At 35.7% G+C, this 26,215-nt stretch overlaps 1 protein-coding gene across 1 annotated transcript in view; it reads left to right on the top strand.

Moving 5' to 3' along the window:
- COL4A5 (collagen type IV alpha 5 chain) overlaps positions 1-23,556 on the top strand; it is a 291,027-nt gene extending 267,471 nt beyond the window's left edge. Inside the window, exons 42-51 of the mRNA XM_012451706.2 lie at positions 3,755-3,888; positions 6,935-7,007; positions 7,141-7,212; positions 8,000-8,128; positions 12,292-12,390; positions 13,760-13,972; positions 18,716-18,893; positions 20,824-20,938; positions 21,284-21,456; positions 22,299-23,556. Of these exons, the coding sequence (XP_012307129.1) occupies positions 3,755-3,888; positions 6,935-7,007; positions 7,141-7,212; positions 8,000-8,128; positions 12,292-12,390; positions 13,760-13,972; positions 18,716-18,893; positions 20,824-20,938; positions 21,284-21,456; positions 22,299-22,380 (1,268 nt within the window). The 3' untranslated portion in view covers positions 22,381-23,556. The remainder of the gene's footprint in view (positions 1-3,754; positions 3,889-6,934; positions 7,008-7,140; positions 7,213-7,999; positions 8,129-12,291; positions 12,391-13,759; positions 13,973-18,715; positions 18,894-20,823; positions 20,939-21,283; positions 21,457-22,298) is intronic.
- The last annotated feature ends 2,659 nt before the right edge of the window (positions 23,557-26,215 follow it).

The following is a 26,215-nucleotide window of genomic DNA, read 5'->3' as shown; positions in this document are numbered from 1 at the left end:
CAAGTACTATAATAATAACTGGCTGGGCATGGTGGCTCATGCCTGTAATCCCAGCACATTGGGAGGCCGAGGCAGGTGGATCACATGAGGTCAGGAGTTCAAGACCGGCCTGGTCAACATGGTGAGACTCCGTCTCTACTAAAAATACAAAAAATTAGCCAGGTGTGGTGGTGGGCACCTGTAATCCCAGCTACTTGGGAGGCCGAGGCAGGAGAATCTTTAGAACCCAGAAGGCGGAGGTTGTAGTGAGCTGAGGTTGCACCATTGCACTCCAGCCTGGGCCACAGAGCAAGACTCTGTCTCAAAAAATAATAATAATAATAATTGAATAAATAGTAATAAGAAAGCCTCCTGATGAATTATGAAAAAAATCAGAATGTAAAATGCTTTTCAAATACAAACAAAAGTACAGTTGGTAATGGCCATTGTTTACTCATGTTTTGATTTTTCTATTTAATCACCTATGATCCTTGTATTTATTGCCAATAAGGCCTTTAAAGTTAACTGTATCTTCTTGAAGCAGTCTGAGCATATCAAGAAATTGGCACCCAGTGTTTTTATTAAAAGATAACACAAGCCAAGATATACTCCAGCATTAATCTAAAATGACCCATTTGCTAAAGGAATTTGAAGGCTGTTGGTGAAATGGTACTATCTCGCCAACTTTAATGTTTTGAGAAGCTAACTTTAGGAAAGCCACAGTAGCAGTGTTAACATGATGTCTTCAGTAGAGTTTTCTATTTTTTGGATTAATGAAGGCCAATAGCTTATCCTTTAAAATTAGCTCTATTTGAAAAGGTTTGGCTCTCCATACTTCTATATGGTTCTGTTTACGTACTGATTATGCTGTAAATATAAGAAATGCTGGCAAAGAACATTATTGTTTTAACTTGTACTATAATGTGAACCACTTCTAACTCATAATCTTATTTTGTACTGTGTGATGTCTGATACTGCTAACATCGATCTTTGGGCTTTGGTGAACTCTGATCTTCCCAGGTTTTCAAGGTTAGACTCTTCACTGGTCAATTCTTCTTCTTTTTTTTTTTTTTTAATGCTTTGTGTGTGTGATAAGAGAAATGCAATTTTTTGCTATAATTCAGAAGTCATTGAAGAGTGCTGTTATCCTCAAGCTGGGGTTTTAACATTTTGATGAAGGTAATGTGACTTGATTATAATTGAGTTTCAAATGATGTTAGGGTCTTTGTGTTTGCAATTGTTTATAATAAGTAATCAATACATAAAGATATGTTGAATTTTAAACAGAAATACACTTATTTTTACCTTCAATACTGCATTAAAATATTTAGGCAAGCATATGACCCATTTGTAATCTCTGAATATTGATTTTATTTTCTCAAAATTTTGTTTTCTCAGACTGCCCTGATCTGTGTATTTATAGCTATTTTCAATAATGGAAGAGATAAACTATTGAATACTGTTAAAAATAAAACTTATATGTTTTTTATGTCATTAATAACTCGTAATTTAAATGTGAGGGACTCTAAACGGCAGGTCTGAATTAACATGCAAATTTCCTAAATTTTTTATAATTGCAAAAAGAGCAGTGCCTTAGGTTTTGTCAAATGATACAGTGTTCTGATAACTTTTCAAATGGAGTAGAGGGTCATAAAAGGTTTCTTTTTTCCCATCTTAATTTGTCATTGTTATCAGGTTGATTCACAGTTTATTTATTTTTCATAATTAGCTGATTGATTTGCTACTTAATTTCTAGTGCAAATCATACATTATGGATTAAATTAACAAGTTTGCTTAGAACACCGAAGTTTTGTTTTGTTTTGTTTTTTTAAAATGCACAATGTACTAAACTTTTTCTTTATGATTGAGAAGGGAATTTCTGTGTTGTCTGGTTGCCAGGCTAGGGTAAATATATCAGTTTCATTGTTTAAAGATGAAACAATTGTTGTACTATTGTAAATCTGCTTCCTCTTTCTCATGTGCCAAATAGAGTCATGTTATATTATGAAATTACATAAAAATATTTGAAAGATTAAAAACAGGCTCATATTTTAAGATATGTTCTTATCTTCGATTTTACTAATAAAGAAAATAATAATAATAAAACCCTTCCACTGTTTATACTAGGTACCAGGCACTCTGCTAAGTAATTTTTACATGGTATCTCATTTAATCCTTGCAATAACCTGCTAAAGTAGGTGCTATTCTTAATTCCATTTTATGGAAGAAGAAATTGAAGCCAAGGAGATTAATAATCTTACTGAAGTCAAACAGCTAATGACTAATGGAGCTGGGTTTGTTACCCAGCATTCTTGCTCCAGAGTCCAGTGTTCTTAATCATGTGTCATCCTGCCTTGTTAGTCATTTTGCCATTGATTCTGAATCTTAAAAGTATTGGAAAGGGAACTGAATTTTATTTTAGATTAAAAAGACAACCGTTTGTCCATATGTAAGGATGAACTCTATTCTATATTTATAACAGGTGCCTACTATAGTTCCTTAAAAAATAATCCCTACATATCTTCGTTTTTTGTCGAAATCAATAAAATATGAAATTACCAGAGGAGAGAAGGTATAAATGCTAACTATTGGCTGTTCATTATTTAGAGTTTTGTAATTATTTTCTTAAGGCAGGATTACTTAGTCTCAGCCTCAGCCACTGAAGACTCTACAAGCAAGTAGCACCTATTTGCCACCTGGTGACAAAAGACTTGGCCAATGATATGATCTCCCTGGTTGCTTAACGGACCTGATATCTTGATTTAGAAAAACAAGTTAAAAATATAGCATAAGTAAAAATGCTAAGCAAAATCCTGTTTTAAATTATTTTGTTTATTCACAAGATACATACAGAATTCTTTATTTTTCTTGAAAAATATGTAAAATGTAAAGAATATGAAAACATTTAAAAATAAATTTTTAAAGTACTTTACTGAATCCATATTTTAAAAAATTCCTATGTTTCAAGCATATCACTAAAATGAAATTAGCTTGTTTAAATTACTATGTGCATTGCATAGTAATAAAAGCTGAGTAAATGTAACTACTTACAAATAAAGCAATTTGATTTTAATCACAATGAGACAAATGGCTTGAATCTCTGATTGCCCTACAGCAGTGATGCTTAAAAGTGTGGTCCTGGAACTAGCAGCTTTAGCTTCCACAAGGCACTTGTTAGAATGCAAATTATTGGGCCTCTCCTAAGTCTCTTTTTTCTAAATTATTTATTCTTAAGACTGATCAAGTGCAGTAATGAGAAGGGAGGAAATAGTTGAAAAAGGAGTTCAGGCTGTAACTGAACAATCAATTGAGATAACTGACTGCCTTCAGACCAGTCTCCTCAGTCTTACTGAATCCAACACTCTGGGGGTGGGCCCAGGAATCTGTTTTAACAAGCCCTTTAGTTGATTCTGATGCATGCTCCAATTTGAGAAAGTGCCCTAAAGTTTCTGTTTAATTTCACTTTAGGTCAAACTCTTTGTTAAGGATTACAGAAACACACATTGTTATGTCATGAGTCTTTTTTAGATGTTATTATATTGAATTTAATATATAATAAAATATAAACTAAAAGAGTCTGAAAATCAGTATTAATAACAAAATGAATCTGGTGCAATTTATATTAGAAAGGGAATTAGCAAAGGTCTATATATTTTAATGTTGTCTGGGTTTTATTCTGCAAACTAATAGAAAGATGACTGATATTTTAAAAGCCTGACTTTATTGCTACTTTTATGCTATACTGAAATGTGGCCATTTGTTGTGCATTATCAAGGTCTACCAGGTCCAGAAGGTCCCCCCGGTCTCCCTGGAAATGGAGGTATTAAAGGAGAGAAGGGAAACCCAGGCCAACCTGGGCTACCTGGTTTGCCTGGTTTGAAAGGAGATCAAGGACCACCAGGACTCCAGGTAGGAAATGGGAGTAGATATTTGATGAGAGAAGAGTGTATTTGTATTAAAAATGTGAATTCTAAGCTGCATCATTTTAACTAACACTCACCAGACAAGGTTCTATGTGTGGCTCACTGGTGAATGAAAAAGAGAGTAGCAGGCAAGTTTCCTATAGTCTCCTAAAGGGACTTTGCTGTATTATAGTCAAAGAGTTCCTGAAAAGATACTTTACCTGGAATCTTTGGTATGCATAGTATTTGGATTTGAGTAGCCTTCATTTCAGTGAAAGCAAATTTATGCAAAGGAGACATGTATATTAGACCATTGCATATAGATGAATCTACCCATAGGGAAGTAATTATGGTGAATAGAGGAATATTTTAAACTTCGAAATTAGATAGAATTAGGGTCAAATGTCAGCTCCACTGCATACTTCTGCTTTGTATCTATAAGGAAAACAGACAATGGGTTTCTGTCTTCACCTATAATAAGAGAATAATAGCATATTCACTCATGTGCTGTCTATGTTGGTTTGAGTGACCCAGAGAGTCACATTCCTCTTTATGGGTTCTCAAAGCTGCCTCCATTTGTTCAAGATGATTGCTGGTGGATCTGGCAGCCAACACAATCTGGACTGTCTTTTAGTTCTGAAGACTGCTTTATAGCAGAAAAATGTATTTAAAATAGTGGTCTTTAAAGCTTTTCGAAATCTAATCTTTTTCCCCATGCCATCACTATTCTACCAGTTACCTAGACTTAAAAATTTACTTCTGTTTACTCATTCTCTATTCACTCCCTATACATATGAATATTTCCAGAAACAATTAAGAATAAGTGTCATCTGTCATACCCCTTTGCCACTAAATATTTTAATGCATATCTCTTAAGATTGAAAATATTCCCATCTGTTATTATAAGATGACAATAAAAGCTATGGGATTGTTTTTATTGTATAAAATTCTTACCAAATACCATGACTGTAGCCTGTAATCCCAGCAACTTTAGAGGCTGGGGCAGGAGGCTTGCTTGAGGCCAGGAATTTGAGACAAACCTGGACGACATAGCAAGACCCTGTCTCTAAAATTTTGTTTTAAGTTATATAACCACAGTACACTTACAAACTTCAGAAAATTTAACATAGATGTATGTTAATGTCTATCTTTCATATTCCAATTGGGTCCAATGACCTAGTAATCTTCTTAGTATTTCTTCCTCCAGTACAGGATCTAGGCCAAGTCATGTTTTGCATTTAATTGTCATATCTCTTTAGTCTTCTTTAATCTGGAACAGTTCCTAAGTCTGTTTTCTTTTCTTCATGACCTCAACATTAAAAGAAATTGTACCCCACCGCCATTTTTAAATAGAATATTCCTTTTTTGTCTGATGTTTATTCATAATTAGATTCAGGTTATGCATCCCCAGCTGGAATACTACATGAGTGATGCCGTGTCCTTCTCAGGCTAACAGATAAGGAGGTCCATGATTCTATCTGCCCCTCATTTGTGATTTCAGTTTTCATCATCCAGTCAAGTTGTTGCTCAGTTTCTCCACTGTATCGTTATTTTTTTTTCCTTGCAACTAATAAGCAAAGGTTTAGAAAGGCACATTAAGATAGTGCAAATATATCACTCCTCATCAAAATTTTCCCTTAGATTTAACATCTATTAATGATTTTGCCTCAACCAATCTCTACTGGGATAGTGGCAAAAAGATGTTGTTCAAACTCTAGTACCACCTCCACATAAACTAGTCAGCCCTACTGTAAGCAAGAGCCTTCCCTTCTCTCTGGTTTATGTATGTATTTATTATCATTGTGGACTCATTTTTTTCCCATGTTTTCCACTAATTTACAATTTCTAAAATGTCATTACTTATTTTGATGCTTTCATTGTTCCAGATTTGGAAGCCCCTTCAAGCTGGATTTGATGTTTTTCTGATATGTACTTCCCTCCAACTATTTTTTAACACTTTTTAAATATTATTCCATAATAAGATGCTTCATGCTTGTTCCTGCTTCATTCTTACTAATATAAGCTTCATTGTCCCTCACCTGAAGTAGACCAAAAGCCTCCTACATGATCTTGCTATTCTATATTCTTCCTGTAGTTGGGTGGCTGAGGTGGGATGATTGCTTGAGCCTGGGAGTTCGAGGCCAGCCTGGGCAACATAGTGTGAGACCCTGTCTCTATAGAAAAGAAAGAAAAAAAAAGAATAAAATAATAGTTACCTTTTACTAAGTACACATCACACACCAGTATTCTAAGGACTTAATATTGTTAGCAAAAGACAATGAGACCTGCAGGAGAAAAAGGAAGAGCTTTATTTTCTATAAAAGCAATCCGCAGATTGGGAAGGCACAGCTTTCAGTACAAGTGAAAAGTGTGCTCTCTGAAGATCAAAGGGAGGATTTGGCTTAAATAGCGAAAGTTCTCACCCATGTTCTCAATCAGGTCCATTTATGTAAATGAAGGTTCAGACTTCTGTTCTGATTGATTGAAATATTTGAGCCCTCATCAGGTGGTTTCCAAGACCAAAGCCAAAAGTCTGCCATATGTTTCCTGCAAATGGCCAGTGGGCAGGGGGTGTGTTCATGCCACAGTTTATCTTCACACTCGCTTGACTTGATTCTAGAAAGAGAGATCTGTGACATTTTTACAACATCTTTCTAAGAACACAGGGTGTGTGACCCTTCCCTTACCCAACCATGGCCAGCTGGTTGAGTTTTAACTTTGCGCACCTCAGTTAGCCATGGGAAGTTCATTTTGTCTGTCAGCCAGGGGTATATTTTAGCAATATGAACTGTCTCATTTAATCCTCACCACAACCCTATGAAGTAGATACTGTTATTTTCTCCACATTCAAGGTGAGAAGACTATGAATCATAGAGGTTAAATAATCAATTCAATTCACACAAGCTAATAAAAGGCAAAATTGGGATTACAGTCTTGGAAGTTTGACTCTAGAAACAGTGTTATATGCCACTTTGCAATTCTTATGCCCTCACTTCACTTCCTCCTCCCGCTGCATTTTTTTTTTTGTAACATTAATGATTTTATTTATTCAGGGTAATCCTGGCCGGCCAGGTCTCAATGGAATGAAAGGAGATCCTGGTCTCCCTGGTGTTCCAGGATTCCCAGGTATTTGAAGGGATTTTTGAGGCTTCCCTTTATATTAAACTCCTGTGGGACAAGTTAGCCATTTTCTGATTTGACTGGGTGAAGGTTGTAGCCCTGTTGCTTTGCCATGCAACTGTATGTACCTTCCTTGCAGGCATGAAAGGACCCAGTGGAGTACCAGGATCAGCTGGCCCTGAGGGAGAACCGGGACTTACTGGTCCTCCAGGTAAGACTTAAGCCTGAAGATAGTTATACCTGATACTTAGATGCTTTAAATAATTTGGAAGTTTTCATTCTGTCTTTCAGCCAGAATGTCAGAGGCTAAGTCCCAAACAACTGAGGGAAAATAAACAAGGCTCTCCCTTTATTTACTAATCTCTTGAATTTTCAATTATATTAACATAATATTGATAGCAGACCTTTCAAAGTTAAGATAGATGCAGGATCAACAAAAATGCTTCCTTGAGATTAGCTTCTATAGTAACTTGCCCAAATTCAATTGAACAGATCATAAGAGGAAGTCACATATGAATTTTTAAAAATATTTGTGATATTAAAATAATTCTTTTTGCTAAGAGGCCTATAGAGGTTTCTTATAAACTGAAAAATAGGGAATCTGCTAAGTTCCCCTACTAGTTCATTGAGTCACTTAACAAGCACAGCAAGCAAAAACTGCAAATGATTGTGGAATCAGAATGGACCTGTAAGGGAATGAAATTGTCTTCCCCTGACATCAGTGTTATAATGGATGAGATGTTCTAGTAACTGAGTAATATTCAAGGTTTGAAAACAGGAATGATATGCCTAATTTTTCCACTGACCCTAAGAAAATTATTTTCCAATTTTGGGGAGAGATAATGGTTGTTTTCCTAAACAGACTTCTGTTAGATAGGGCAGCAATTCAATAACTGGTTTCTCTCACACCAATTCTTGTACTGAACTTAGGTCACTTTGGCTTCCATTTTTTTGTGACCTTTCTCTTTCCCTTCAAATTTGTATGTTTTGCCTCTTAGGTCCTCCTGGATTACCTGGTCCTTCAGGACAGAGTATTATAATCAAAGGAGATGCTGGTCCTCCAGGAATCCCAGGCCAGCCTGGGTTAAAAGGTCTACCAGGACCCCCAGGACCTCAAGGTTTACCAGGTACCATTGCAGATCATCATTTTTTTTCTTTTTTTTTCTATACTTTAAGTTCTGGGATACATGTGCAGAACGTGCAGGTTTGTTACATAGGTATACACGTGCCATGGTGGTTTGCTACATCCATCAACCCATCATCTATATCCGGTATTTCTACTAATGGTATCCCTCCCCTAACCTCCCACCCCCAACAGGCCACAGGGTGTGATCTTCCCCTCCCTGTGTCTATGTGTTCTCATTGTTCAGTTCCCACTTATGAGTGAGAACCTGCAGTATTTGGTTTTCTGTTCCTGTGTTAGTTTTCTGAGAATGATGGTTACCAGCTTCATCCATGTCCTTGTGAAAAACATGAACTCATCCTTTTTAAATGGCTACATAGTACTACATGGGGTATCATGTGCCACATTTTCTTTATCTAGACTATCACTGATGGGCATTTGGGTTGGTTCCAAGTCTTTCCTATTGTGAACAGTACCACAGTAAACATACATGTTCATGGGTCTTTAAGGTAGAATGATTTATAATCCTTTGGGTATATACTCAGTAATGGATTGCTGGGTCAAATGGTATTTCTGGTTCTAGATCCTTGAGGAATCCCCGCACTATCTCCCACAATGGTCGAACTAATTTACACTCCCACCAACAGTGTAAAAGTGTTCCTATTGTTCCACATCCTCTCCAGCATCTGCTGTTTCCTGACTTTTTAATGATCACTATTCTAATTGGCATGAGATGGTATCTCATTATGGTTTTGATTTGCATTTCTCTAATGACCACTGATGATGAGCTTTTTTTCATATATTTGCTGGCCATATAATGTCTTCTTTTGAGAAGTGTTTGTTCATATCCTTCACCCACTTTTTGATGAGGTTGTTTGTTTTTTTCTTGTAAACTTGTTTTTAGTTTTCTGTAGATTCTGGATATTAGCCCTTTGTCAGATGGATAGATTGCAAAAATTTTCTCCTGTTCTGTAGGTTACCTGTTCACTCTGATTGTAGTTTCTTTTGCTGTGCAGAAGCTCTCTAGTTTAATTAGATCCCATTTGTTAATTTTGGCTTTTGTTGCCATTGCTTTTGGTGTTTTAGTCATAAAGTCTTTGCACATGCCTATATCCTGAATGGTATTGACTAGATTTTCTTCTAGGGTTTTTATGGGTTTAGGTCTTATATTTAAGTCTTTAATCCATCTTGAGTTAATTTTTGTATAAGTTGTAAGGTAGGGGTCTGGTTTCAGTTTTCTGCCTATGGCTAGCCAGTTTTCCCAACACCATTTATTAAGTAGGGAATCCTTTCCCCATTGCTTGTTTTTGTTAGGTTTTTCAAAGATCAGATGGTTGTAGATGTGTGGTGTTATTTCTGAGGACTCTGTTCTGTTCCATTGGTCTATATATCTGTTTTTGTACCAGTATCATGCTGTTTTGGTTACTGTAGCCTTGTAATATAGTTTGAAGTCAGGTAGTATGATGCTTCCAGCTTTGTTCTTTTTGTTTAGAATTGTCTTGGCTATATGGGCTCTTTTTTGGTTCCATATGAAATTTAAAGTCATTTTATTTTTTAATCTGTGAAGAAAGTCAATGGTAACTTGATGGGGATAGCATTAAATCTATAAATTACTTTGGACAGTATGGCCATTTTCACGGTATTGATTCTTCCTATCCGTGAGCATGGAATGTTTTTCCATTTATGTGTGTCCTCTCTTATTTCCTTGAGCAGCAGTTTGTAGTTCTCCTTGAAGAGGTCTTTTACATCCCCTGTAAGTTGTATTCCTAGATATTTCATTATCTTTGTAGCAATAATGAATGGGAATTCACTCATGATTTGGCTATTATTGGTATATGGGAATGCTTGTGATTTTTCCACATTGATTTTGTGTATTGAGACGTTGCTGAAGTGGCTTATTAGCTTAAGGAGGTTTTGGGCTGAGACGATGTGGTTTTCTAAATGTACAATCATCTCATCTGCAAACAGAGAATTTGACTTCCTCTTTTCCTATTTGAATACCCTTTATTACTTTCTCTTACCTGATTGTCCTGGCCAGAACTTCTAACACTATGTTGAATAGGAGTGAACTCAGGATTAAGAATCTCACTCAAAACCACACAACTACATGGAAAGTGAACAACCTGCTCCTGAATGACTACTTGGTAAATAACAAAATTAAGGCAGAAATAAATAAGTTCTTTGAAACCAATGAGAACAAAGATAAAATGTACCAAAACTCTGGGACACAGCTAAAGCAGTGTTTAGAGAGAAATTTATAGCTCTAAATGCCCACAAAAGAAAGTGGGAAAGATCTAAAATCGACCTGCTAACATCACAATTAAAAGAGCTAGAGAAGCAAGAGCAAACAAATTCAAAAGCTAGCAGAAGACAAATAACTAAGATCAGAGCAGAACTAAAGGAGATAGAGACATGAAAAACCCTTCAGAAAATTAAGGAATTCAGGAGCTGGTTTTCTGAAAAGACTAAAAAAATAGATAGACCACTAGCTAGATTAATAAGGAAGAAAAGAGAGAAGAATCAAATAGATACAATAAAAAATAATAAAGGGGATATTACCACTGATCCTGCAGAAATACAAACTACCATCAAAGAATAATATAAACACCTCTATGCATATAAATTAGGAAATCTAGAAGAAATGGATAAATTCCTGGACATATACACCCTCCTGAGACTAAACCAGGAACAAGTCAAATCCCTGAATAGACCAATAGCAAGGTCTGAAATTGAGGTAGTAATTAATAGCCTACCAACCAAAAAAAGCCCAGGAACAGATAGATTCATAGCCGAATTCTACCAGAGGTACAAAGAAGAGCTGGTACAATTCCTTCTGAAAGTATTCCAAACAATAGAAAAAGAGGGACTTTTCCCTAACTCATTTTATGAGGCATACATCATCCTGATACCAAAACCTGCCAGAGACACAACAACAACAAAAAATTTCTGGCCAATATTCCTAATGAACATAGATGCAAAAGTCCTCAACAAAATACTGGCAAACCAAATCCAGCAGCACATCAAAAAGCTTATCCACCACGATCAAGTAGGCTTCATCCCTGGGATGCAAGGCTGGTTCAACATATGTAAATCAATAACCATAATCCATCACATAAACAGAACCAATGACAAAACTCACATGATTATCTTAATAGATGCAGAAAAGGCCTTCGATAAAACTTAGCACCCCTTCATGCTAAAAATTCTCAATAAACTAGGTATTGATGGAATGTATTTCAAAATAATAAGAACTGTTTATGACAAACCCACAGCTAATATCATACTGAATGAGCAAAAGCTGGAAGCATTTCATTTGAAAACAGCACAAGACAAGGATGCCCTCTTTCACCACTCCTATGCAGATCATTCTTTTAAGGCTTATTTATTTGAGAACATTTCCCTAGTTCTCCTTTTACATTTCAGAGGTCATCTCTGACAATAGGAGTCTAAGCTCCTAGTAGAATATCAGACTACCACAAGTCTCATTTCCTTTTCTCTTGATAGTGTTAATTTCTCATGGTTGAATTTCTTTTAGGCCATGTCAGGTTACTGTTAGCCCCTCTGGCTCTTCCAATTTGAACAACTAGGTTAATGTTAAAAAAAATTATAATGAAATGAAAATGCATTTAAGATCCGGTGCTTTCTGTACCTCATGCAGCAGAAAGATTGAAGGCTGATTTGGTGGACAATCAGTTTCCCACTGTGAAGCCCCGTGTTTTTTAAACTAATTGCTGTCTACCTGGCCGTTTGACTCTATGCTTATAGGCAACTTTCATTAATCATTATACAAGAAAGCTAGAACTAACTTCTTTAGTCTTTCACCCTTGTTAAGTGATCTAGTGACTGTCTTATCAAAAACAAAGTATACCTGACAGTAACTTATGATGAGATAGAAAAGAAAAATTGAGACAGGAATGCCTGTCTGATTCTGAAGGCAGAGAACACAACTCCAGTAAGAGCACCTCAGAAGCAAATGGAATATTTAAAACTAAAGCTAAATCCTTGTTTTCTTCTTTGGTCCTCGACTTGAGTTATCTCTTCATTTATCTGGATTTAAGACAAAACCAGATTGTGAATTTAGTGCCTTCAGAATCTTATGTCTCCTAGATCTGTCCAGATGTGAAATTATTTTACCCATATTTGAATACCTCATTTCTTTTCCTGTAGGTCCAATTGGTCCTCCAGGAGATCCTGGACGCAATGGACTCCCTGGCTTTGATGGTGCAGGAGGGCGCAAAGGAGACCCAGGTCTTCCAGGACAGCCAGGTGAGACCAAAAAAACATGCTGTTGGTGGAAGGAAAGTCTTTGCATCTGAGAGACCTCTGGACCTAGGACCTCCACTTAGAGCTGTGAGATCTTCTCTTGATGTTAGCATAGCTGACTGGTGAATGTGGAGCTGGGGAAAATAGGAAAGCACATAATTAGGAGATTTGTCAGTAATAGAGAAGCACACAAGATTGCTTTTATTTGTGTTTAGAATGGTGGAAAGATCAGTTGTTTCTCACAATGGGAATTTTCCAGGCACTCACTGTACTTACTTGTTCAGGATATTTTCAGTATATTGATTTAAATCCCTTGACCATCTTGAAACTATTATGAATATTTCTACATTTGGAAATATCACAGTAGGCTGTAATTTCTTTCATAAAGAGCAGCAAATATAAAGGAAAAGTTTAACCTTTAAGAGTCATGGTGACATCTCATACTGAGATGATAAATTGATATTAGAAGCATTAATAGGTGCCCCTGATAATATTGAGTCTGGTATCATTCAGTTTTGAATCTGTACTCAACTTACTTCCAAAAATAATTTGAGTCAACTTAAAATAAAAAAAATATACTAATGTTAAGATTTCTAAAATAGAAGTAGAGTATCATACATTATATAGAACATTAATTTATGTTAACAACTCTAGATTATATAAATATGACTCTAAATTAAATAAACATGAAGAGTTTGTATTTTAAATATCAGTGGCAACATGGCAGAGTGGTGACACCTATAGCCTTCCTAGAGTCAATGCCCTGCCATTTCATTAATGCTATATTTCTAGGGAAATAACAAGTTAGTGTCATCTTCATCACAGGTATTTCTATGAAGTTTCCCAAAAATGAAAATTTACACACACACTGGCCAAAGGCCTGCATATACAGAGAATTCTTAAATGAACTCAAACTAAGAGGTTAAATTAGGAAGGGAAGCCAGTGGTAGATTGAAAATAGGCATTTTGAAAATACTTCCTTAGAATGTTCTGCCTGCTCTTTACACAAAAAGGTATGCCTGAGAATAATTTCCCGGACAGATTCAAAGGAAAATGTTTTTCAGCACTGAAGCTGGCAGATTGATGGCAACCACACCCTTCCTTTCTCTTTGATGAACAAAACAGCAGGCTGAAATTTGGTCATGGGGTTCAGATTCTTTTAGTACAACGAGAGACTAAATAATATACAGGCTCTCCCAATAAGCATATTTTATTTGTCTCCTAGCCCATGATATCTGACAATGCCTTTATAGACACTCTATAAATATCAAATAAATTAACTAGTCAAATGAGGTCATAATGTTTTATCAATAACCATAAGATTAGATCACAGCTTACTTAATCTTGTATACTGATGATTTCATGGAAATAGGTACCCGTGGTTTGGATGGTCCCCCCGGGCCAGATGGATTGCAAGGTCCCCCAGGTCCCCCTGGAACCTCCTCTATTGCGCATGGATTTCTTATTACACGCCACAGCCAGACAACGGATGCACCACAGTGCCCACAGGGAACACTTCAGGTCTATGAAGGCTTTTCTCTCCTGTATGTACAAGGAAATAAAAGAGCCCACGGTCAAGACTTGGGTGAGATAATCAATATCTAATTTATTACTGTGCATTTTGTTTTTGTTTCAAAAATACTGTTGGGTTCTAGAGTAGCCTTGACCACAGTGCCTCTATCTATTCTTCTGGGGCTTTCAAATTGAAAACCATGTCAAAGGCAACTGAATATATTCACTCTGATTTTTAAATAAATAATATTTAACCTATAATTAAAAGCATTAATTAGCCCTTGTGAGATACAATTCTTGGCCTAAAGCAAATCATTTCAAAAGGACCACATTTACTTTTAGTTAGATTAGTTATTAAGGAAACAGTTTTCCTGGGCTCTCTGCAGTATAGCAGCTGCTTGAGTGTGCAGTGTTTATAATTCATCAGAGATAGTTACCTCTTCTTTGAAACTGGTCTTCATCAAGTTGAAAGATAAGTTCTGAAGAGAATCTTGATTCTTAGATCAAAGAAAATAAGGTCATTGCTTAATTATGCTAGTTTATAGTTCTTAAAATAAGTGCCTTAGCTTTATAAAGTATTACCAGAGTCATTTAAAGCTATATAAAGTATGACATTTCTGTACAAAATCCAGTTCATTTAAAGTCTTCCCATGTATCTTCCCTATACTGGGGTGGGCAGCTAGGTTGATGGGATGAGGCTGGACTGAATCATTCTCAAGGACTCTTCCATCCCCGTGAATTGTTTTCCTGGAATTTTGACTTTGGATGTTGAAGTCTCATTGTCTTACCTGGGGCTGTTTATTTTAAGACTGACTATCCCCTTTGCCTCTGTAAAAACATTTAAGAAGATAGTCTGGGCTACCAGTTTCTGGGATTGCTGTGATGAGAGGCTTCCTGAGGTCTCATTGACTGGGCCATTCATTCTGTGGAAACAGTTCTGCAGCAGCAGAGACCCGGAAGTCAGCTTTACTACCTGTTTTTCCAAGGCATATGGCCATACCTGCCAGCCAGTTCTGGCCCGCCAGAGTAAAGATATTCATTTACATGTAAGTCAGTGGTCATAGGTCATTTTATGAAACCAAATAATGTAAGGGTTTGCCCAATAGCTTTCTTCTCCATATTCTTTTTTTCTTCTACTTGTATTTCCTTTTTCTTCTTTTCAACTTTCGTCTGCTACCTTTCTTTCTGTTTTTTGCTTTATTACATCTTTTTAAATTTTAAAATTGAGAAATCTTCATTAAATTAGTAATTATTTTTCCATAATTTAATTGAATAAATATCTAAATAATTAAAATAATTTAATATCTTCAGGTTGATTTTTCTCTAGTCTTTCTCCCATGAAATTCTTCTTTTTTGTTAATTCTCTCTACACTGTCAGAGTCTAACTTATAATCGAACTTTAAACTTCAAATCCCTAACCTACCAGGTCAATAGGAACCATTAGAAATTTTGAGCACTATGAAATTAAAAAATGTAATGCAAAGAGAAGATAGAATCTGCTATCAGCATGTAATTATAACTTTTCAGAATCCATGTATTTGCTCAAATAAGAACAGTCACATTTGGAGGCTCTAAACTGGCCCTGACTCTGGTACAGTTTAGGCCTCAGACACAGGAAGGCCATGACAGAGCCCAAGATCCTAGGAATGGTACTGGATTGCAGAGGCTCTGCTGGGGCTCAAGCAAGGATCACATTGGAGGTATCTTGATGACTAAGCAAAGATAGAGGCAGCTATAATTTTGATGTTAAAGTAACAATTACCTCCTGATCGAATAAATGCAGTCTGTGTTGAATTAGTGGAAAGATTATAGTATGTAAGAAAGAGGACAGAGAAGATGGATTAAATACTAAAGCTTTTCTGTCTGGAAGAAAAAAAAACATACTGGGAACCATTAGTCTATTAAAGTCTTATGATTGTAAGGTATAGAGGGCTTTGGGAGTATATGGGATCACTCTCTCTTCAAACATTTGGAAACTATAACCCAGAATTCTGCATCATTGTGGGCAGCCACAGGTTCAACCAGACACTCCTGATTTCATCATTATGGACCTTCCTTTTATTTACCTTTCTTTTCTCTTCCTTATGATACTAGGAATATTTTCAGCTCCGTCCCAAATAAGGCAGTAGCTTAGTTTTCTTTTTAAACGACTTTATAATGTACAAGGCACTTCATATCCATTGTCTGATTTAATTTACACAACTATGATTAATAAAAATATATACAAATATTCTACTTTTATATTTTATACACAAAGAGACTGGCTAATAGGTTAAATGACTTAGTAAAACCTTACACAGTTAGAAAGTGATGGAGATAAGACTTGAATCCAACACATGCCAATTCTAAATCCATTTCTTTTTAAATTTTGCCATGTTCACTCTTACATGACTGTGAGTCAGTCAGGTTTTTCTGAACCAGTTTTTACAATGGATATATTAGACTAAATCAGTGATTTTCAACCTAGGGAATTTTTTGATGACTCCTAGTCCTATGCCAGATTTATTGTATAAAAATTCCAAATAATTCTGATAATACATGTTTAAGATCTATTGGTCTTTTATTAGTCATCTTCAGTCTGAGATAACCATATCTCTTTGAATACATGAAGGATTTTCAAGAAGCACAGAGGCATAGTTTGTTAAAAATCAATTTTCAACGCCTTTATTTCTATATATACCTTCTCCTAAAGTCAATCTGACTTTAGCAGATGTGCTTTGAGCAATTTCTTTTCCTGTATCTCCTTTCACTGTCATGCATTCCCCACATTGTGAGAGTCATACTGTGGCACATTGCCTTGAAATATGAAAACCTCTGACAGACAAATTCAAAGGCACAATTCAAAATAACAGTTCTGCTAAAGATACAATTACCGTTAGATCCAGCAATCCCATTACTGGATATTTACCCAAAGGAAAAGAAATTAATATATCAAAGGGATCATTGCACTCACATGTTTATTGTAGCACTATTTACAATAACAAAGATACCAAATCAACCTAAGTATCCAACAAAGGATGAATGAATAAAGAAAATGTGGTACATATACACAATGGAATATTATTCAGCCATATAAAAGAATGAAATAATGTCATGGTTGGAACTGGAAGTCATTATCTTAAGTGAAATAAGTCAGGCACAAAAAGACAAGTATCACATGTTCTCACTTATATGTGGGAGCTAAAAATTTGAACACGTAAAGGCAGAGAGTAGAACAACAGATAGCAGAGACTGGGAAGGGTAAGTTTGGGGAAGGGGGAGGAGGAAGAGAATTGGGTTAAGGGATACAAACATACAGTAAGATAGAAGGAATTAATTCCATATTTGATGGCAGAGGAGAATGACTATACTTAAAAAATGTACTGTACATGGAAACCCTAAATATTCTGACTTGATCACTATGCATTACATACATATAAAAAAATTTTTGTGTTCCCCATTATCTTGGGGAGCATGAAAAAAAAATTAATAAATTAATAGTTTTGTTAAAGTCTCCATTAACTTAAGCTCTATAATTCACTTTTAATCCATCTTACTAAGAAATACATTTCTAATACAAGTTTTTTTGTAATAATTATATAAAAATTTATAATACATATATTTTGATCAGTTGTGAATTATAATAATAGCAATTACAGGTCAAAATATGACATTTAACATGTAAAGTCTTATAGTCACAAAAAGTTTTTAAAAGGTATATTCAGTTTTAATTTTTGAGAAATATGATAGCATGATCAATAAAAACTTTCAAAAATAAAAACATGTTACATTAGGATAAAACTATGAGAAAAGTGGAATGGTAATACAATGTTTAAATGTAGAAGGAACAATGTATAATTTCCAACTGTTAAAGACAAGTTTCTATATTTTCTACAATGATTAAAGTTTCAAATCATTATATTGGATGCATTTAAAAGAGTGATATAAAGTTTATTTTTAAATATCAATACTTACAAAACACCATAAATGAAAGCTGGCAAGGTAGAAATGTGGTTTGCAAGTTCCCTGTTCCTACTATTACAAAGTGGAATACAGCATGGTGGGTTTGGAGCTGAGAAACAATAGCTAATATCTTAATACTGGCACAGTATCAATTTAAACTTATGATGAAATTTAGATATCAAACATTTAGATGTTACTTTCAAAAGCGTAAGAGTGTGCATTTTTCACCATTCTTTTGTGAGTAAATGAGAAAACAAAGGCTTGATTACAAGTAAAGATAACCTTTCTTGTCCCTACTAGCTCTGAATCTCTAGTTGTTTTCTTTTTTTCAGTTTGTTTGTTTTCTCCTCACATCTTTCCTTCCTGTTTTATTTTTTCCTTTTTTTACTTATTCTTCAAACCTGTCTGTGGTAGCTGGGCACACTGGTCGGCATTACTATTGTCCCTAGGCCTAAGGAGATTGAAAATGCACACAAGATACATACTGAGGATGTCTTAGAAGAAGAGAAGGCAGCCTGGAGCCCGAAATATTGATAAAATATCGCAAGGACTGTGTGTGTCCTTCACTTGTACACGATGAATTACTAAATATTCTCCATAAGACACCATTGTTTACAAGATGCATCACTAGTTTAAAAACAGCATTGGGGAATATATAATGAGCTACCACAATAAATATCAACATACATCATAAAATACATCCTTATTTTATAAATGTTAAAATGAGTAAATCTTAGATTTAAGAAATATAGTATATTTATTACCTATGAAAGGCTGGCAAGTTTCCTTGAAAGGATGTTTGCTGTTGTTTTAGAAAAAACTAAAGTATCATCATCATGCAGTCCTTCATTGTTTTCTCTCCAATTCTTTCTAGGGACGGCTGGCAGCTGCCTTCGTCGTTTTAGTACCATGCCTTTCATGTTCTGCAACATCAATAATGTTTGCAACTTTGCTTCAAGAAATGACTATTCTTACTGGCTCTCTACCCCAGAGCCCATGCCAATGAGCATGCAACCCCTAAAGGGCCAGAGCATCCAGCCATTCATTAGTCGGTAAGGTATTGGTTTAGCTTTGACTTTTACTAATCCCCAGTTAGTTAACTAGTCAGATTTGGGTCCAAAGCTAACAATCTGATGATTTTCTTCTTAGGTTAGGTAGAACAGACCTACCTCTTAATATTCAACTAAGTATTTAGTTTGACTCATATTTATTGGGGGTCTGCTTTTAACCAGGCCCCCATGATAGACATAGTGTAATAGCCAGAGAACTCACAGTGTAGTAATTATTTATTACATAAATTAGTCTAATATATATCAGACTTGGGCTAAGTGCTACAACAGATTTAATAAAAATGTTATGAAAACATAGGGAAAGAGATGTTTAATTTCAACTGGTGAAATCTGGAATGACCATATGAAAAAAATTTGTCTTGAACTGGTCAGTTCTTAAACGACTAGAAGGACTTGAGGCACAGGCAGTTATAAAGGGAAAAGATATACTAGGTATATAAAATGGCAATAGTTAATAAATTAATGTGTCTAGGATGTAATATGTAAAGGTTGTGTTGGGAGAAAAGATTGTAAAGTTAGCTTGGGCCCAGATGGTAGAAGGCCTTCAGTACCAAATTGTAGTTTGAAATTTATTTGATATTTAACAAGGAGCCCCAAAGTATTTTTGAGCTACACTTCAGCAAAGATTATAGAGCCATCAATGTGTAACAATCTATTACAGAAGGGATAGTCTTGAGGTAGAGAGACCAGTTGGATTGAAGAGTATTGCTATAGCCCTGACGTAAGTAAATTTGAACTCACAGTGGGGTACGTGTATCATGTTATTAGGCTGGATAGGATTTGGCAGTTGATTAGCCATGGAAGGAGGAGGTGGTAGCTGAGATTTGGAGCATGAGTAACTGAGAGAAGTGGGGTACCATTAATAGAGATCTCTTAGAGTTTTGCCATTTTGAAACCTAGTTTAATTCTATCTCCTAGGAGTGTTGGATATTGCCATTTTTATTCTGATCATGACCCAGGATTTCAGTAACCATAAAGGATGAATTGCTGGAAAGTCTAATTCCTTTGACATTAAATGTAAAGATTAAAGCTGGTTCAGCCTTAGTAGCAAATTCATGGTGCCCTTTTAAATAAGTTTTCTTGACTCCTTTGGGAATTTAGGAGAGAGAGTGAGAGAGAGAGAGACTGTGTGTGTGTGTGTGTGTCTGTGTGTGTGTGTGTGTGTGTGTGTGTGTGTGTGTGTAATTTTGTCAGTCCCAACTCTTGGGAGTAAAAGCTTCTCTAAATGTCTTACCTATTATGTTAGGCAAAGTGCCAAACTGGCCTCAGTCATATATCAGGAGGTCCACTCATGTTCTTTATTAAAGATATGGAAGGCTCAGATATATTCATTCTGTTGTTACTTTACTTGATTTTATAGATTTCAGCCTCATCTCCAAGTGCCTGAGTACCTGCCCAGCATTCTGGATATGTTGTACTTCTCCAGATACAGTCAAATGTTTAATATATGTCCTTTGGACCAAGAATAATGGGTGGAGATTGAGAAAGTGTCCTTCTTATATTTTCCAGTCTTTCTGACATTGTTCTTACCACAGTTTCAGCATTAGTAAATGTCTCCCCTCCAATTGAGCACTTTGACAACAAGTAATATGTACAATACAACAGCCAAACTCTTATGACAATTATGGCATCGACTATAGCAAGTATGAATAGAAATCTAGGGCAGAATGGAAAATGAAAAGGCCATTGCACTAGTTCTGCAGTTCTTTTAAAAAAGTTTCCAGTTTATTATGTATATTGGGAGACAATGCTTATGCAAATCCAATCCCCAAAGTGCATTTGTTCAACTTTTGTGATCATTGAAAGACACATTAATGGGCTTCTGTACCAGGAAGGCTTCCAATGGAGCAGGACTGCTACTTCTCACATGGTCACTCTGTAGATTATGTTCCTTCTCCCCTTCCTTTACCAGATGTGCAGTATGTGAAGCCCCAGCTGTGGTGATCGCAGTTCACAGTCAGACGATCCAGATTCCCCATTGTCCTCAGGGATGGGATTCTCTGTGGATTGGTTATTCCTTCATGATGGTATTATACACTCTTCCTTGCATTTGTCATCCTAGCTGACTGTTCATTCCATCTACATTACTTTCCAATATGAAGAATCCCTTCCATTTGCATAATAAGAAACTTAAACTTCAAATAGCTTCTATCCAAGCACTGTGTTCCCCTCACACATTTCTTGTAACATATTTTCATTATCTGCCCATTACTTTTGTTGACTACCCTTGATGTGGATACTATTCTCTTACCTCTGGACCTGTTCCTTCACTGGATTTGAATTTTTGGCTAAGCTTGGTACACATCTTTGGATATTCACTAAGCTATTATGACACATGGGTATTGCGGCACATTTTTCCTTGTCTTTCATAGCATACAAGTGCAGGAGCAGAAGGCTCAGGTCAAGCCCTAGCCTCCCCTGGTTCCTGCTTGGAAGAGTTTCGTTCAGCTCCCTTCATTGAATGTCACGGAAGGGGTACCTGTAACTACTACGCCAACTCCTACAGCTTTTGGCTGGCAACTGTAGATGTGTCAGACATGTTCAGGTAAAGTGCTTATAGCTTTAATTCAAGTCCAAAGCTTCCTTCAGACATGCTAGGGAAGAGAGAGACAATTTATGGATGGTTTATCCTCAACAAATGTTAGGAATCTATTGGATTGTGTACTTTATTCTTGCTTGTTCTTCTCATATACATGACTCAGGTCAGAAAAATGGACTTGATTAATATTAGGTGAGTATGGTTTGTGATAGCTTAGTAGTAATCCTTCAATAATGAGACAGAGGTAAAGAAAGGTTATGTGACCTTCCTAATAAGTTCAGCAGCTGTTCAACTAGATTGAGGCCACCCTAGGAATTGAAGTTACAGTCTGTCTTCTCCCTCTCAGTCCACTGGTCTCCTTTCCCAGGGTGTTTTAAAGATTCTCATTTAAGTGTTTGAATGAGCAAGACATACATAATACATATACCTCAACCTATTGATTTTCTGCAGTTTAAATTTAATTTTGTGTGCTGCTTTTGAGGTATCACTACTTGATATTTTTCTTATGGTCCTTATTATCTATTCATCATGAGTTTCCCAGATTTCTCTCATCCTGTGGATATTAGAAAAATGTATCAGAGAAAGAGAAAAAGATAGAAAATGAAAGGGAGACACAAATATACAAAGATAATCGTGGTAGAGAGAATAGTTACAAAAATATCTGTGACCACTACTGTCTCTTAAACCATAATAGTCACTGCATTAGATTATATTGCTGAAAAGTAAACCATTAAGTTACCAACAGAACTACCTAACACAAAGAGAATGTTTGGTTTTAAATTTGAACCAATAACAGAATTGAAATACCAGAAAAGGTGGATCTGATTGTCTTATTTCTTATTTCCCAGTAAACCTCAGTCAGAAACGCTGAAAGCAGGAGACTTGAGGACACGTATTAGCCGATGTCAAGTGTGCATGAAGAGGACATAACATTTTGAATTATTCCTTGTGTGTTTTAAAATGTGATATATATATACATATATATAAATATATAAAATTCCTAGGATGCAATGTCTCATTGTCCCCAAATTTACTACTGCTGCCGTCAATGGTGCTACTATATATGACCAAGATAACATGCTGACTAGTAACCACGAAGATTCAGATGTACCTCAGCAATGTGCCAGAGTAAGGTGTCTATTATTTTTCTACTAAAGAAATAGGGAAGCAAATTTACTTTTGGGGTCCAGAATGACTTTCTCCAAGAATTATAAGATGAAAATTATATATTTTGCCCAGTTACTAAAATGGTATATTAAAAATTCAATTAAGAGAAGAGTCACACTGAGTAAAATAAAAGACTGCAGTTTGGGGGAAGAATTATTTTTCATGGTGCTACTAATCCTGCTGTATCCCAGGTTTTTAATATAAAAGTGTTAAGCTTATTTTGCTTTGTAAGTAAAGAATGTGTATATTGTGTAAACAGCCTTTTAGCTCAAAATGTTGAGTCATTTACATATGACATAGCATGAATCACTCTTTACAGAAAATGTAGGAAACCCTAGAATACAGACAATATTTTATATTCATGTTTATCCAAGTGAGAGGATTTATACTCCTACATCAAATTACTACTGATAGTAAATTTATTTTGAGTTTCATCCCCTAAGTTCTGTTTTGATTTTTTAAAAAACAAATCCTTTAGTTACTTTAATCAGAATTTTAAATGTTCATGTTACATACCAAATTATAATATCTAATAGAGCAATTTGTCTTTTGCTATATTCTCCAGGATTATATCTTAAGACCATATGCTCCCTGTTTTAATGTTTCTTACATCTTGTTTTTACTCATTTCTGACTGGACAAAGTTATTCCAAACAATTCTGAGAAACAAAAACATACACACAAAATTAACAATTCTTTTCCTTGTGCTTCTTATGTAAGAATCCTCCTGTGGTCTCTTTTTGTACAAAACTGGGAAACCATACTTGGTTAGTTTCTCTTCAGTTACAAAAAGCCAATTGATGTTTCTTATTATTTTTAAATTTTAAATATTTTATTATAAATACTCATAGGATACCTTATTTCCCTAGCTGTCATCTTCTCACTTCAATGTTTTTTAAACCTACCAATATCAATTTAATTAAAGATATGTTGAAAAGATGGTCTGTTGTGTATCTCTTCAGCCTGTGTGTAAAAACACCTGCTCGTTTACAGATAGATTACACATCTGCACATCAACAAGTCATCTTTTCCCAGGGAATTGGTTTCTCCACACTTTGATCACTCTGATAGTAGATAGAAAACATAAAGTAATGTAAACTTTTTCCAATGAAGAGAACTACCTATTGGAAGATATTTCTGAGATAAATTTCTTGACAACATTGTGTTGATGGCTGAGAAAGGAAACTGGCTTCTATCTGGGGAAGAATTCATTAATAATCTTTAAAGCAGGTTAGTGAGTTAATATTCCTAATGATTAAGAACGAACACATATAGTTCTCTAAAATAGTCAAGGACTTGTTAAAAATAAGAGACATTAAAAAGTTCCATAATAAAATTTGTGTTACAGCTAAAAGATAAAACAACCAAAACAATTTGAGTATTTTAAATCCTAATATGGACCTATGCAAAATCTAAAGCTTAGAATCTATAGTGGTAAAATTTAGGATCCAAACAATGATAATTATCTAATCATTTTGTTGATTCTGGCTAGCCAATTGCAAATTTTAGCTTTATTTTTCTATTTAGTCCCATGCATAAAATCAGTAATGAGTAATTGTAACTGAAAACACCATATCTCAAGCCCACAGATTTTCCTACATGGTGTACACTCAAAATTGCCCCTTCTGTTATAGTCACAAACACTAATTCCAAATATTTTGCCTTTTGTAGCTTTCCCTCTCATTTATACCTGATTGAAAACCTTGGCCCAAAAAGAGCCTACTATCTTTTTTTTTTTTTTTGAGGCAGAGTCTCCTCTGTGACCCAGGCTGGAGTGCAATGGTGTGATCTCAGCTCACTGCAACCTCCACCTCCTGGGTTCAAATGATTCTCCCACCTCAACCTCCCAAGTGCAGGCCACCACACCCGGATGATTTTTTGTATTTTTAGTAGAGACGGGGTTTCACCATATTGCCCAGGCTGGTCGTGAACTTCTGAGCTCAAGCAATCCGCCTGCCTCGGCCTCCCAAAGTGCTGGAATTACAGGCATGAGCCACTGCACCCATCCCAGCACCTAATTTTTAAATTGTTGGATGTGCAGCTAGTCTATGTGTTTCTTAAATCCCCTAACTACTCCTACCCCTGCTTTGTTGTTTGAAGTACATGAATTCATTACAGGACCTTAATATTGTTAATCCTCCCTTGTCATGGATTATTCAAAGATTATTCTAATCTAGCTGCTTAACTAGTTACCTATGGTGAGGTTTTTTTTTTTTTTTTTTGGCTTTTTTATCATCTGTGAAAATTCCAGAAGTACTATGGTGAGTTTTATAGTCATACACAATTAACAATTTTCTCACATTGGCAGGAAATGAATGAACTATTCTGTTTAGTCAGATAGTTTGACTACCAAATAGTTATGTGTGCCAAATGTGGTTTTACCAGTTAATGAATCTGTCATGATTCAGATGTTACTTAAGGACCAAATCCTAATATTCTATAGCTCTGTGTGTATGTGTGTGTGTGTGTGTGTGTGTGTGTGTGTATCCGTGTATCCCTGCATGCACATGCACATGTATCTTCTGAAAAGTTGAGGTCTACATGAATAACTTCCATTATACACACACACACACACATACGGATATATGTATACACACACACACACATTGTTTAAGAAAGTAGACATTCCAATTGCTTTATAGCTTATGGCCTGATCTGTGCCATGTTGGTGTCACACTCATTGCTTCCACAGAAGGTTATATTGGACACCTTATGATTGTATGATGTTTTTTCCCACCCAGCCAAATTCGAAGAAAGCTTTTTCATTCTTGTAGTGGCAGTGAGGTTCTTCGCCTCAATGTCATGCCAAATCATCAAAAGTTTATTCAGAAGTTAATCACAAGAGGGCACTATTGCCTATAAAAATGAGTCAGCATGTGTAATGATCTGTTTGAGCTCATTGTTGTTGGTGCTGGGGTTGTCTAAAGTCCTGTCTCTAGATTCCCTGTTTTAAGTTTCATGTATTCTTTCAGTCTCATAAAAATAATAGCAAATATTTTAATAGGTGGCCTAGTTTCCCAATGTCTGTATCCAAAATGAAGTGACAGGTTTGCTCTCAAAGATTTTCTTCTTAAGAGCCTGATTAAGAGTTGGCTCTGGTAGCACTTCCCGTGCCTCTCAACACAGAAGCAAGGAGCAATCACTTTTGTTTAGCCAGGACTTCAGTTGGTTTCCTTGACAGAGAAACTCAGTTCTCAAGCTGGACTATACAAACACCTTCATCCCTAGGCAGCTCCAAAATAAATTGAATAATATTTAAAAATCATATATCATTTCCATTTTAGAGCAGTGGTTTTTAGAGTATATTCAGGGAACTTGGAAAGTTTGTCTGGTGGTAATACTCCTAAGTTGGAATTGAATCCAGAGAGGCCTGTCTCCTGAGTTCTACATCAACAAATATTGATTGGATGCTTATTAGCTTAGAACACCATGATAGATAGCAATCCAATATGAACTCAACCAGAACGATAAGTAGTGACATAATATAGTAAATCCTCACTTCACATGGTCAATATGTTTTTAGAAGGTGTGACTTTAAGGGAAACAATGTCCAACATTATTCAGTTACAACGTCGATGAGGAAAAACATGGTTTTGTTA

This window comes from Aotus nancymaae, unplaced genomic scaffold (assembly GCF_030222135.1).
Source record: "Aotus nancymaae isolate 86718 unplaced genomic scaffold, 86718_ANA_hifiasm-v0.15.2.pri h1tg000004l, whole genome shotgun sequence".
NCBI lineage: Eukaryota > Metazoa > Chordata > Mammalia > Primates > Aotidae > Aotus > Aotus nancymaae.
This window is presented reverse-complemented; position numbering and strand designations above follow the sequence as displayed.